At 52.6% G+C, this 12362-nt stretch overlaps 2 protein-coding genes across 13 annotated transcripts in view; one reads left to right on the top strand and one right to left on the bottom strand.

The window, feature by feature from the left end:
• Nucleotides 1–3467, bottom strand: part of MCM3AP (minichromosome maintenance complex component 3 associated protein) — a 50686-nt gene extending 47219 nt beyond the window's left edge. For 3 of the 8 annotated variants that reach the window (XM_036081621.2, XM_078076123.1, XM_078076524.1), the window contains exons 1-3: nucleotides 2974–3231; nucleotides 1199–2514; nucleotides 402–625 (exon numbers count right to left, since the gene is read on the bottom strand). In XM_036081621.2, coding sequence (XP_035937514.1) covers nucleotides 402–625; nucleotides 1199–2417 — 1443 coding nt within the window. In that variant the 5' untranslated portion in view covers nucleotides 2418–2514; nucleotides 2974–3231. Of the gene's footprint in view, nucleotides 1–401; nucleotides 626–1198; nucleotides 2515–2973; nucleotides 3232–3334 lie in introns of those variants that run through there. The other 5 variants (XM_036081623.2, XM_036081624.2, XM_078076838.1 and 2 more) reach the window with 3 other exon arrangements.
• Nucleotides 3468–3476: 9 nt separating this feature from the next.
• Nucleotides 3477–9065, top strand: YBEY (ybeY metalloendoribonuclease). 5 transcript variants are annotated; one of them, XR_004913880.2, is made up of 5 exons: nucleotides 3477–3609; nucleotides 4509–4761; nucleotides 5826–5954; nucleotides 6434–6756; nucleotides 6937–7005. XR_004913880.2 is itself a non-coding variant. In XM_078077209.1 (5 exons), the coding sequence occupies exons 2-5, from the start codon at nucleotides 4552–4554 to the stop codon at nucleotides 7676–7678; spliced, it is 510 nt and encodes a 169-aa protein (XP_077933335.1). In that variant the 5' UTR covers nucleotides 3480–3609; nucleotides 4509–4551; the 3' UTR covers nucleotides 7679–8161. The 5 variants fall into 5 exon arrangements, 4 of the variants coding, with proteins under 4 accessions (XP_035937547.2, XP_077933335.1, XP_077934313.1 ...); XM_078077209.1 differs by lacking the exon at nucleotides 6434–6756 and adding an exon at nucleotides 7577–8161 and having other exon boundaries at nucleotides 3480–3609; XM_036081652.2 differs by lacking the exon at nucleotides 6434–6756 and adding an exon at nucleotides 8168–9065 and having other exon boundaries at nucleotides 3487–3609.
• The last annotated feature ends 3297 nt before the right edge of the window (nucleotides 9066–12362 follow it).

The following is a 12362-nucleotide window of genomic DNA, read 5'->3' as shown; positions in this document are numbered from 1 at the left end:
GGACTGCAAGCTTTCCATGAATAACCCCAAGTTATGAAATAAATAGTGCTATTCCAGCCTAAGTTAAGAATAAGATATTCGAGGGCGCCTGGGTGGCTCAGTCGTTAAGCGTCTGCCTTCAGCTCAGGTCATGATCCCAGGATCCTGGGATCGAGCCCCACATCGGGCTCCCTGCTCCGCAGGAAGCCTGCTTCTCCCTCTCCCACTCCCCCTGCTTGTGTTCCCTCTCACGCTGTGTCTCTCTCTGTCAAATAAATAAAATCTTTAAAAAAAAAAAAAGAATAAGATATTCGAGCGCTTGCCCAAATTCTAGCAAATAACTGACAGATTAAAAAACAGGTTTCAAAATGACAAAGTTCCAATTTTTTTTCACTCACATTAAATTTCTTGGAAATACTCACATGATCAAAAAAATACACCACTGCCAGCTTTTTGCTGCGCCTGGTATAGATACGCTGCACTTTAGCAATTTTACCGAAGTGGTTCTCCAGAATGGTTCTGTCATTGAGAGAGTCAGGGATGTTCTTACACTGGATTGCTGTGATTTCAGCAGGAGACAAGCCCCCAAGACTGTCTGTGCTCTCGCTTCTTTTACTTTGACGTCCAGGCGTTCCTCTTAGAGAATCTAGGGATAGGAGAACGGGCACGGAAATGTATCAGATGGGGCGCCTAGGTGGCTCAGTCAGTTAAGCAGCCGACTCTTGATTTTGGGTCCAGTCATGATCTCGGGGTGGTGAGATCGGGCCGTATCAGGCTCTGAGCTCAGCGGGGAGTTAGCCTGCTTGAGATTCTCTCCCTCTCCTTCTGCCCCTCCCTCATTGTGTACTCTCTCTCTAAAATAAATAATTCTTTAAAAAAATGCATAGATATAACATTTCAAAGTTTATGTATTTATTTATTTTTAAGTAATCTCCACATCCAACGTGGGGCTCCAATTCATGAGCCCGAGATCAAGAGCCACATGCTCCTCCAACTGAGCCGGCCAGTCGCCCCCCAGTCGCCCCCCAGGTAACATTTCATACAAGAGGCACTACCTATGTAAGAGCACAGGAAATGCTCACGTAGGACATGCTCTCGGCATGTCAGCATTCCTAGTGTTTACAGAAAGTTTACCAGAAACATCAAACTAAGACCCAGGGAAATTTACCAAGAACCTGCCAGCAGCATGTACTGGACGGTGCACATACAGAGGGCTCACCTTCTTTTTTGTCTCTACTTTCAGTTTCTTCCTCTTTATTCACACCGGGGAGCCGGGAAGGTGTCAAGACAGACTGACTCCCTCCTGGGATGGCCATGTGGTCATTTTCCCCAGATTCGGCACAGCCAATATCCTTTTTAGATTCCTTATTGCCCAGACGACCTACTTCTTTATTACTTTTGAAGACATCTTGTATCGTTCGACCAAACAAGGTGCCTCCCCGGGGTCGATTCAGGCGGACAGGTCGTTTATCTGGAGGATGATCTCCCCTCGACAGAGCATCCAAGTCTTCTGCTGCATCATGGCCATGTCTCCTTGGGGAGCGATCCTGGTCCTCCTTCCTTTTCAGTCCTTTCATGAGGCTGGGAAGTGGCTCCATCTGGGAAACACGTTCTTCACATCCTTGTCTCACACCTGTTTTGCTAACTGGGAATGGTTCACCCAGAGGCCCTGAAGGTATGGGGAAGTTAGTGAAGCTACTATTAGAACTTCCAAATAGTGACTTAGGGGCCCTCTTCTCTTCCTCTACATTTTGGTTTGACAAAGCAGAGGTAAAGGCAGATGATGAATTATTACTATTGACTGGTTTTGAAAAGGTAAAGTTTGAATTGGCAGCTGAACTGCTTGTCACCTGAGGAAAAGAAAATGGAGCCAGTCCCCCAGGCCCACTACTAATTGGGTGAGAAAATGTGAAAAATCCAGAAGTAATTGGGCTCTGAGTTTTCTCTGGCTCAGATTCAGCCCCAAATATTGGTCTAAACACGGAATTTTCCAGAGGCTTAAAGCTAAACTCTGTTTTCCCAAAACCAGAGCCTGCTATTTCCCCAGTTTCTGGTCCAAACGTAGAAGTACTTGGGAAAGCCCCAAAATTGGGTGATTTAAAACTAAATCCTGGGTTTGCAGGCACACATGAACTTGAAGACCCAGAGACAGCTACAAAAGCTGGAGTGTGTTCAAGTCCAGAAAAGAGTCCAACATTTGAGGTTTGGGAGAATCCTAATGTTTGTGCTGAAGAAGGAGGACTTACTCCAGAAGATGTCGGAAAGCTGGCTACCTGTGAAAATCCTGAGGTTTTCCCAGGTAACGTATTATTTTGACCAAAAGGAGAAGGCTGACCAAATCGAAAAGGTGGTTTAGCCTGAAATGTTCCTATGGGACCACTGGTAGATGCTGGGAAAACCCCAGGCTGCTGCCCACTAAAAGGATTAGTTGGGTTCATCTTCTGAAGAAAGGCAGTAAATTCTACGTGCACACAAGTAGTTCTCTTCTTAAATAGTCTGTTCAGCGAGGGAGCTCCCCCTCATCCTCACAGTGAGCTGGAAGACAAAAATTCAGATCATCACGTCACGTCCTGCTGGAAGACTAAGAAGAGAATTTGTAATCACATGTCACACTCTAAGGAAACCAAAGGGCTAGGTATTATTTTCTGAGAGCCAGTGGGGTGTTTTTTGGGGGGGGGGGTTGCCTGGGGTAGAGGGTGGAAGATTAAATTACTTTGTTACCGGAGGCTTAAAGTGTCATCCTTTAGACTAAGAAAAAAACTGAAATTATTTTACTTAATTGGTAAATGGCACGAGAGACCTCAAAGAGCCATGAGAAAATGAATGCAGTCACACTTTAAAGAGAGGAGTTTCTCCCGTCTTCAATCTCCGCAGCCAGAAAACTACAATGTAACGCTGTTAAGAACATCAGTGTTTCAGTGTTTCCTCCTTTTTCTTTCTCTTAAGGTTTATCTCTTCTAGTAATCTTTACACCCAACGTGGGCCCGAACTCACCCCGAGACCAAGAGTCCCAGGCTCCAGCGACTGAGCCCGCCAGGCGCCCGTCGGGGTTTCCTAATTTTCTCCCGGTAACCAGAACCCAGGTAGAGAAACAAACTGTGCTGCTCTACCTGAGAAGACCCACTAAACTGGCTCAAAGCACAGAGCGCCCCTGCAGAAGGGCTGCCCCCTGACCAGGGAGGGCGGGGCAACGGAGGCCGCGCACCCCGAAAATCGCCGGCGGCCCCGCGCCCCGCCGAGACCCGCCCGCGCCCCAGGCCCGCTCCACTGACGACAGCAGCGCGGCGGCGGGGCAGGGGATGGCGCAGCGGAAGGAAGCGGCCTCCGCCCAGGCCGGACCCTGCGCCGCGCTCACCGTCCGGCTCAGGGACTCGGAGACCCGCCGCCGCCGCCGCCGCCCCGGGGCCCCCTCGGCGCCCGGCTGGAGGCGTAGGCGCAGACAGCGCCCGCCGGAGACGACCCTTCGCTGCGCGCCGCGGGCAGAAAACGCGGCGGACCAACTTCCGGTCCGTTCGCGCGGCTCCGCCCCACCCTGGCTCCGCCACACTCGGGTTCCGCTCGCCTGCCGGACGGCCGCCGCGGGGCTTCCGGCGCGCGGGATTCGCGCGGGATCCGCTGGCTTCGGCGCCGGTACGTGAGCCCGCGACTTCCCCTCTGCAAAGTGGGGCGTCGTTTGCACCCCGCGTGCTGTCCGGAGCCTGCGCTCGGAGCCTCGGTGCCCGCGCTGAGCGGCCCCTCGGGAAGCCCCGGACCCGCCAGGACTCACCCTCTTCGGCCTTTCCCCTCCCGCCCACCCCGTGTGATCGCGTCCCCTCCTCTCCCCTCCCCTCCACCCCGTGTCATCGCGTCCCCTCCTCTCCCCTCCCGCCCACCCCGTGTCATCGCGTCCCCTCCTCCCCCCTCCCCTCCACCCCGTGTCATCGCGTCCCCTCCTCCCCCCTCCCCTCCACCCCGTGTCATCGCGTCCCCTCCTCTCCCCTCCCGCCCACCCCGTGTCATCGCGTCCCCTCCTCTCCCCTCCCCTCCACCCCGCGTCATCGCATCCCCTCCTCCCCCCTCCCCTCCACCCCGTGTCATCGCGTCCCCTCCTCCCCCCTCCCCTCCACCCCGTGTCATCGCGTCCCCTCCTCTCCCCTCCCGCCCACCCCGCGTCATCGCATCCCCTCCTCCCCCCTCCCCTCCGCCCACACGCCCCCCCCCGCACCCAGTCCGCGCACCTCACGCCTCCCACACACACCCTGTTATTCTTCCTCCCCCTGCTCACGCTGCCCCCCCCCCCCCCCGCCGATGGCCCCTTCCTCGCTACAGGCCTTAATTTCCCACTTTCACCCGTGGTGGTGGGCCTGACTCCATGACCATGTGTTATATCCCCTCAATTTTATACCTTCCTTACCGTAAAATATAAATTCCCTTAACATTTTCAGTGAATTTCACCAAATAAAACGATCTGATGTGTGTGCATGTGTTTTTTACAGAATATATTACCACTTTCTACAACTGATTTCTTTTCTCTTAAACTTGGACCACAGGCTCCTTTCTACATTTTTAAAGCGCCGTGTTGCTCTTCCTGAAATGAGTTTGGTGCTTAGAAATCTGCAGCGAGCTGTGCCCATCAGGAGGGCGCCCCTTCGCAAGAAGATGGAGATTGTGAGGAGTGTATTAGGGGTGCAGAAATTCGACCTGGGGATCATCTGTGTTGACAACAAGAATATTCAGCACATCAATAGAATCTACAGAGAGAAAAACATCCCAACTGATGTGCTTTCCTTTCCATTTCATGAGGTAAAAAGTATTCTCTTGTCTGGCCTACCTTCTGGTGTAAACATTCTGATTTTTAAGTTTCATTTTGAAAACTTTAAAATACACACATAAGTAGAGTACAGCAGGAACAACCCCTTTTGACCAATACGCATCGCCCAAGGAGAAAAGGTAGCTGGGTCCCCCAGCCCTCGTAATGCTGTCAGTGAGTTAAAAGAGAAGTAGAGTGCCTCTGCAATTTTTTTTAAGATTTTTTATTTATTTTTAAGTCATCTCTACACCCAACGTGGGCTCAAACTCACAACCCCAAGATCGAGAGTCACATGCTCCACCCACGGAGCCAGCCAGGCAGCCCTGCTTCTGGAATTTTAAGTGTGATTCAGTAACAAATATGTATGGTTGAAATTTTTAAATAACACTGAATTTTTTCACTGAAAATGAAAAATAACACTGAAAACTATTTTGGACAACTTTAAGATAGTGATGAGGTTACCCCCTCCACGATGCGCATGGCTCACTCGAGGCTTCCCACACTGCTAGTAACAGCATAAACGGGAAGGACCCTTTTGGAAAGCGCTTTGGCGGTACACTTGAAGAGCACCAGAAACATGCGTGTACTGTGTAATCCATTAGTGTCACCGCTAAGGAAGGAAGATGTTATAGTATAAAGGTCTTAAATATTCACTTGGTATTTTTTTCTAATAGGGAGGAAACATGTTAATACCCTAAATATCCATCTGCAGGATGAGCTCAGTGTGAACAGCCCTCAGATGAACGGACTGGTTGTTTCTTTTGTTTTATGTGGGAAAATGTGGAAGACCGTTTAGGACAAAATAACAGAAAGAACAGAAATATAAAATTGTACCAATGTAGATCTGTGTGATCATGCACTAAAAAGGTGAAAGAGACGGAGGAAAGCAGCTCGTTTGTCTGAGGTCACCTGTAAAGAGTGGCCCCGCTGTAGTCCCCCCACCCCTCACCTGCCCTGGGACTACTGAGTAGGGATCTTCCAGAATGAAATCTGTAGGCCTGCCGTCAGGTTAGTTCCTGAGGTCATGTTCTCCAAATCTGTATTTCCTCATTTCCAGAATATAAAAGCAGGGGAACTTCCCCAGCCTGATTTTCAAGATGACTACAATTTGGGTGACATTTTCCTAGGAGTGGAGTATATCTTCCAGCAGTGCAAAGGAGATGAGGACTACTATGACATCCTTACTGTGAGTGGGATGCTGAAACAAACAGGCCCTGAAAAGAGGGCCATGGATGGGACGCCTGCCTCCACTGTCTCACATGAAGGACCAGGGTTCTCAGGGGAGGGAGACCTATAAGCAGGGGCAGCAAGGACACTCTCTCATCATCCCACAGAGAGAGAGAGAGCCTAGGCCATGGGCCTGCCTGCCCCCAGCAGTGTCGGGTGAGGGTAGAGGACAGGAAACAGGTCAGGAGCTCCCAGGAGCGCCTTGTTTTTAGCTTTTACCCCTGGAGCTCAGCAAGCTGTGTTTAGCTAACTCAGATCTGCTGAATAGACTCCTTACAACTGTAGCCTCCAGGACCTTCCAGATGTGTCTCTCCTCAACTTGATGGCAGAAGAAAAGGGGGAGGGGTGTTCCGAAAAGCGATTGTATCTTAACTTTCCTGTGGCTTCTGTTGAAGTGTTTTCCTTTGACTAAACAGCCACACCCTGAACTATCTTTAGGGGATCCTGGTGCTTCTTTGTGACTTGAAGCAGAGCTTCCCAGGGAGAGCCATGATGAGCAGGCAACGGGGCCTGCTTCCTTGGTGGGACTTTCTGGTAGGAGGAGGCTGTGCTTTCTTCTTGAGTGTGGCAGGAGCCCTGGCATAGACAGGATTGCTCAGCATGGGCTTTAGCTCTGGGATCTCTGTGGCCAGCAGCGGTGCACCCCTGTGGGGCTGTTGTGCGTCTCTGCTTCAGCCTCCACCTCCCAGAGATGCCATGACCTGCAGTGGAGGGCCAGCCCACCAGGCCTGGGACCTTCTCCTCCTCGCCCCCAGCTGCATGTAGGCACCTTTTCAGCCCCAGGTACCCTCCACCTACCCCTAGGTTCCTAACCTCCCACCACGCATGGGCTGACTTCTCCCTGCCTTCCCTCCTCCTCCTCCCCCCCAATACTCCCCAACCCCTGGCTCGGGGATTGGTCATGATCAGTTCCTGAAATAGCTTTTTAATTGTTCTGACAGGTGACTGCCACCCATGGGCTCTGTCACCTGCTGGGCTTCACACACAGCACAGAGGCGGAGTGGCAGAAGGTAGGAGCTGTCCTCCGGGCCTCCAGCACAGAGGGTGCGGTGCCCCGTGCACCAGGTGCCCAGGAACCCGGGCTGCCTGAGCTGTCCCTGCAGTCGAGTACAAAAACCAAAATGGGGGGGTTGGGGGGGGAAGCAGTAAATTAAGGATTTTATAAACACCTGCTTTATAAAAACAAAACAAAACAAAAAGACTAACATTGTTTAAAATATTGGGCTCCCCAAAGGCTATTAACTGTATTACTTATTCGCTGTTGAAAGGAAGGGCTGAGCAGAGAGCCTGGATTCTATAAATTCTATAAAATTCTAATGGCTTAAAGTCAAAAAATCTTTACAAGAGAAATTGTGATGATATTTATCAGGTGGGAACAGGATTCGGAACATGCAAGCATCTGATAGAGACCTACAGGCTAAAGTTATTTAGCTGTTTGTTTCCCTGAGAAGTGACAGTATTTACCCCATTTATAAGGATATATGTTGGTATATGCACCATATTATGTTTAATAAACTCAAATTATATTTGTAATCAAATAATCAGGCTCTCTGGAAGGCATAAAAATTTTTTTTCAATTAGGAAAAAAGTCCTCGATACAGTTGTCCTCACATCCAGCCCCTCTCAGGCTGGACCCCCACCAGGGACACCATGGCTCAGCTTCCTGTCCACGTGAGAGGCTGACCCTGCTGTGGCCCCCTCACCCCCCTCTGGCAGCATCTCGGAGAAAGCCCATGATGTCACCTCCAGCAGGGACCCCAGCCCTCCCAGGGCTTCCCCATCCACCTTCCCCAGGCACTGACCACTCTTTCCCCCAGGAGGGGCTGTCCTCACGCATCCCCCTCCCACGGACTCTTGGCCCAGCTGACGTGTCTGGCCTGTTCTCCTACAGCCCCAGACAGGGTCTCCTCTTCTTTTACCCAAGACCACTGCTTGGGCCCCTGGACCCCAGTCCTCTGCTGGTCCCACCCTTCACCTCATAGGCAGCATGTCCACATTCCATGTGCACAGTGCTGGGTGAAGGTGAGCAGAACCAGGTCCTGCGCTTTGGCTTTGGGAGGCCACATGGCTGAGGATCCTCATGCCGCAGCCATGGACATGGGCTCCGGGGAAGGGCTTCCCCCAGAGGACACCCCTGGGGCGTCCAAGTTGGTTTCCACTCCTTTCTTTCAGATGTACCAGACGGAGAAGCAGGTTCTCGAGGAGCTGAGCCGGCGCACCGGGACCAGGCTCCAGCCTCTGAGCAGAGGCCTCTTCTGAGGATGCTGGAGGCCCAGCAGCCGGGTGGCACCCGAGGAATTCTCCAGAGCACAGAGACACCATGTGAACAGCAGATGGACCTTCCCTTTCAGGCCCTGAGGACCAGGGACTCCACCAAACTGAGGGCCCTGCTGGTCACTGCTGCCCTGTGGGGCCACAGGAGTGACACAGACTCGGGGGCAGAACTACACAAGTGGAACCTGACTGTTTTGTGAAAGTATAAAAGAAATGTGCATTCCTTTCTTCATTTAGAACCTAGCAAACATATTTTCAGTATTGCAGATAAAGTAGTTCTAAGCTCTTAGGATGCAGAGTTGGAGCACAGGACCTTCATCCCTTGGGGTTCTGCCTGTGGCCAGAGCATTTGTCTCTCCTGCCTCTGCAGCCTGCTCCGGAGAATAGAACAGGCAGCCCAGGGTTCCTCCTTCCTACAGGAACACCGTTGGCTTCAGTCTCCACCTACCCTCAAGAGCACTGCGGCCTGGAACCTTCGCTTGGTGCCTTTATGAGGGAGGGACAAGGCTGACCCTTAGGGTGACAGCCTCAGCCAGGTGACCCACAGCGGACATCTCCTGCCCATCCCAGCTCCCAAGGCAGGCACAGCCCCTGGTCAGGGGTTTGCTTGTGGACCCTACCTGCGTCCTCTTTCCCGTGGCTGGAGCCCTGGAACCCTGGATCCCCTGCCCACCCGCTGAGCTATGTCTCCTGGCTGCGGGAGGCGCCCTGAGCTCCCACTGCCGCATCCCATCCTCTTTCCCGTCAGTGTTTCCTGCCTTTTCTTCTGATACTAAAATAAACGCAGGAGGCATCACAGAGACTTACCCAAGCTGTTTCTGGGCCCAGGGCATCACGGGAGCGGGCCGCACGCGCTGAGCCAACCCCAGGCCTCCCGGGTGCCGGTGGGGTTGGCAACAGCACCCCGAATTCTGCCAAGGAGCTCCGAAGAGGTCACGGCAATGAAACGCAGCCTCTCAGAGACTCTTTGTGGTCCTAAAACCAGGGATACTACAATTCTGAGAATCTGGTTTCTCCCATGAATCCATTTGAAAGACATGAAAATGCATTTCCCACTGGATTTATTGTCAGCCTGGACTTTCCCAGGCCCTCGGGGACACAGAATTGGGCTTGTGGCCCTCCTGAAGCCTTGGGTATGCATGCCTGCTTATAGTGAAGCTTGTTCTCGGCAGAAAGTCTCAGCAAAGACCAAAGGTGACCCCACAAAGCTCTTGGCTCTGCAGTTCTTTTTAAGAGACTGAAGGGATCCCGAGACCTGCTACGCCTGTCAGCAGGAATTTCGGACATCCCCCATGCCTCTCTGGTCATGTCGGGGGCACAGGCAGAGTTCTCCCTGGGTATGGGCCTCAGAGCAGAATGGCTGGGGGGCTAGGGGTGGGGTATCCAGCTTTATCAGGCAATGCCTAGTGCTTCCAAAGGACCTGGTTACTTGTCCCCCCCTGCAGCCCATAGCAGTGACCCTGGGGTCCAGACCCCAACCCCCATGCACCCTGACCCCTCCCTTGATCACGTATCCACTGAGGCTGTCCTGCATTTCTCATCACCATTGCATCCCCTCCACTGTAACTGCTTGTCTTATGCTCATTTTCCTTTTTTATTTTTTAAGATTTATTGGGGGTGGAGGAACAGAGAGAGAGAGAGAGAGAATCCCAAGCCGACTCCCCACTGAGCAAGGAGCCCAACCAACAACAGATGACATGGCCTCAGTCTCATCACCCTGAGATCATGCCCTGAGCCAAAATCAAAAGCTGGCCACGTAACCGACTGAGCCACCCAGGTGTCCCTCATGCTCATTTTTCTATTGATTTTTCTTTTTTATGGATTCAGAAGGGTTCTTACATACATTGAACACAACAGCACGTCAGCCAGTGTCCGTCTGACCTAAATCTAAGAAAAGTCCTCCCCACCCAGCCATGGAGCTCTGCCTTGGCTATTTGATTCCACCTGTCACTTCTGTCCGCCCCGACCTGGCTACCATGCCCCGGTTCCAGAGCTTCTGCAAACCCAGCCTCTGCCAGCGTTGGTCCCTCCTCCTGCTCCAGGGGTCCCTTGGGTTCCTTGGCCCTCTACACTCCTGTGTGTATTCAGAAATGCAGTTAATCTACCTCAGGCCTACGTGAGGAAGCCCCCATAAATCCCAATAGCACGGGGTTCAGAGAGCTTCCAGGTGGGTGCACATGTCCACACGGTGAGGGTGACGCACCCCACGGGACAGAAGTTCCTGTGCTCGCGACCCTCCCAGACCCACTCCACCCCTTATCACCCCCTTAAATAGACTGGTTAATGTCAGTAAGGGTTGCCTGAGTTCTGTGAGCCGCTCTAACAAACTAATCAAACCCGAAAAGGGGGTCATGGGAACCTCTGCTCCCTGACCCAGTAGGTCAGAAGCACAGGGGACAACCTGAATTTGCAGCCGGCACGGGGAGTCTCATGGGACTGAGTCTTTACATGGGTGAGTGGTGTCAGAACCGAGTGGGGCTGCAGGACACCCAGCTGATGTCAGAATTAGTGACTAGAGGTGATAGAAGGGTCTGTTCTGTGTGCGAGTAAAGGAGATTCGCAGAGAAAACCTGGGTTTTCCTTACTCAGGACGCAGACAAAACAGTTTTTCCAATTTATTAGGCCTTCCCAAGACAACCAACTTCTGCCAAATTTATTCCCTGTATTGAACTAACAATTATGTTGAGAAATAAAACCAAACAGGAAAACCATGTTAGAAAATGTCAATGTGAAAATAAGAAATCGAGTCAGAACTTTAATTGCATTTCAGAAGAGCACGTGCCAGGCTCGCCGTGTGCGCCCCTGCCGCTCTCCTGCCTTGGAGGCTCTGAGCAGGGGTCCAGCCCGAGGGCGCTGAGCTGGGTGGCACTTCCTTAGCCACCTGCTTCCACCTGCTGCCCAGGCCAGCATTCCGGCGAGCCTGCAGGGTCCAAGGAAGCAGTGAGGAGGACTGGGCTCTTGCTAGTGTGGAACTTAGGGCACGAGAGGGTTTACCCAAAAGGGGCTGATGAAAATGGGTAGCACTTAAAAACGACATTTACGTGAAAATCACATTAAAACAGCAAGGGATGGGGCGCCTGGGTGGCTCAGTCGGTTAAGGGTCTGCCTTTGGCTCAGGTCATGACCTCAGGGTTGTGGGATCAAGTCCCCTGCTCAGTGGGGAGCCCGCTTCTCCCTCTGCCCCTCCCCCCTGCTCTTGCGCACGCTCTCAAACAAGTAAATAAATAAATCTTTAAAATAAGTAAAACAGCAAGGGAACATGATTCCACCCAGAAGAAAAAGGTCACGAAAAGTGACGAAAGAGTAAAGGTGACGTTCACATCAGAAGCCCTGACAGAACCAAGAACAAACACACAGGGAAAGCTCCCTTTCCTCAGCCCCCTTCAGAAGGAACCACGTTCAACCTCGATTGTCTCCCTTCTAGGAGAAAGCTGTGCAGACCAGCAAGGACACCTCTCCAAACCTGAAGGCTCCTTTCCACGGGAGAGCCCAGCGGGCCGCTTGCCTTGCTCCGTTCACTTAGCAGGAACCCTCACTCCTGCCCCCCGCGTGGCAGGCAGAGCTCCCAGTTATCGTCATATTTGACTTTGTTTATGGTGTAAGCAGCTAATTCCACCCATCTTTCTCTTCTGGCTCCTGGGCCATCTTTCCTGACGAGACCCTGTATTCCCTCTTGACTCGCAGTCCTGCATCCAGGGACAAGGCTGCAGTCTTCTGCCGGGCCTCCCCGACCACACCCGATGCCCCGAGTCCCCAGGACTCTGCCGCTCACCAGAGTCCACATGTGGAGGCTCACAAGCCCGGAGCCTGCGTGGGCTGGACGCCATCAGATGCCACCCTGGGAAAGCTGGGATATGCGGGTGCAGTTACTGCCCTGGCTTAGCACGCAGACACCACACTAAGGGTGAGCCGTGCAGCCAGGGCTCAGGTGCGGGTCCCCAGAGCCCTGCTCATGCTGGACAAATGACCCAAGCCACAAGCAGCTTCCCCGGGAGGTTGGCCTGGGGTCCATTCTCAGACCGGGACCTCCAGGGGCTAATACTGCCAAGGACCCACCTGCCTCCCTGGGGAAGATGGGAGGGCCTTTCCAAAT

This window comes from Halichoerus grypus, chromosome 1 (assembly GCF_964656455.1).
Source record: "Halichoerus grypus chromosome 1, mHalGry1.hap1.1, whole genome shotgun sequence".
Lineage (NCBI taxonomy): Eukaryota > Metazoa > Chordata > Mammalia > Carnivora > Phocidae > Halichoerus > Halichoerus grypus.
Note: the sequence above shows the minus strand (reverse complement) of the source record. Positions and strands in the feature narration are given on the sequence as shown.

What these genes read in the sequence shown, in the direction of transcription:
- YBEY (XM_078077209.1), top strand. Translation starts at nt 4,552, where the DNA reads ATGAGTTTGGTGCTTAGAAATCTGCAGCGAGCTGTGCCCATCAGGAGG. An exon ending in ACTACTATGACATCCTTACT is followed by an intron (nt 5,955 to 6,936) that starts GTGAGTGGGATG and finishes TTGTTCTGACAG; the next exon opens with GTGACTGCCACCCATGGGCT. An exon ending in CAGAGGCGGAGTGGCAGAAG is followed by an intron (nt 7,006 to 7,576) that starts GTAGGAGCTGTC and finishes TTTTTCAATTAG; the next exon opens with GAAAAAAGTCCTCGATACAG.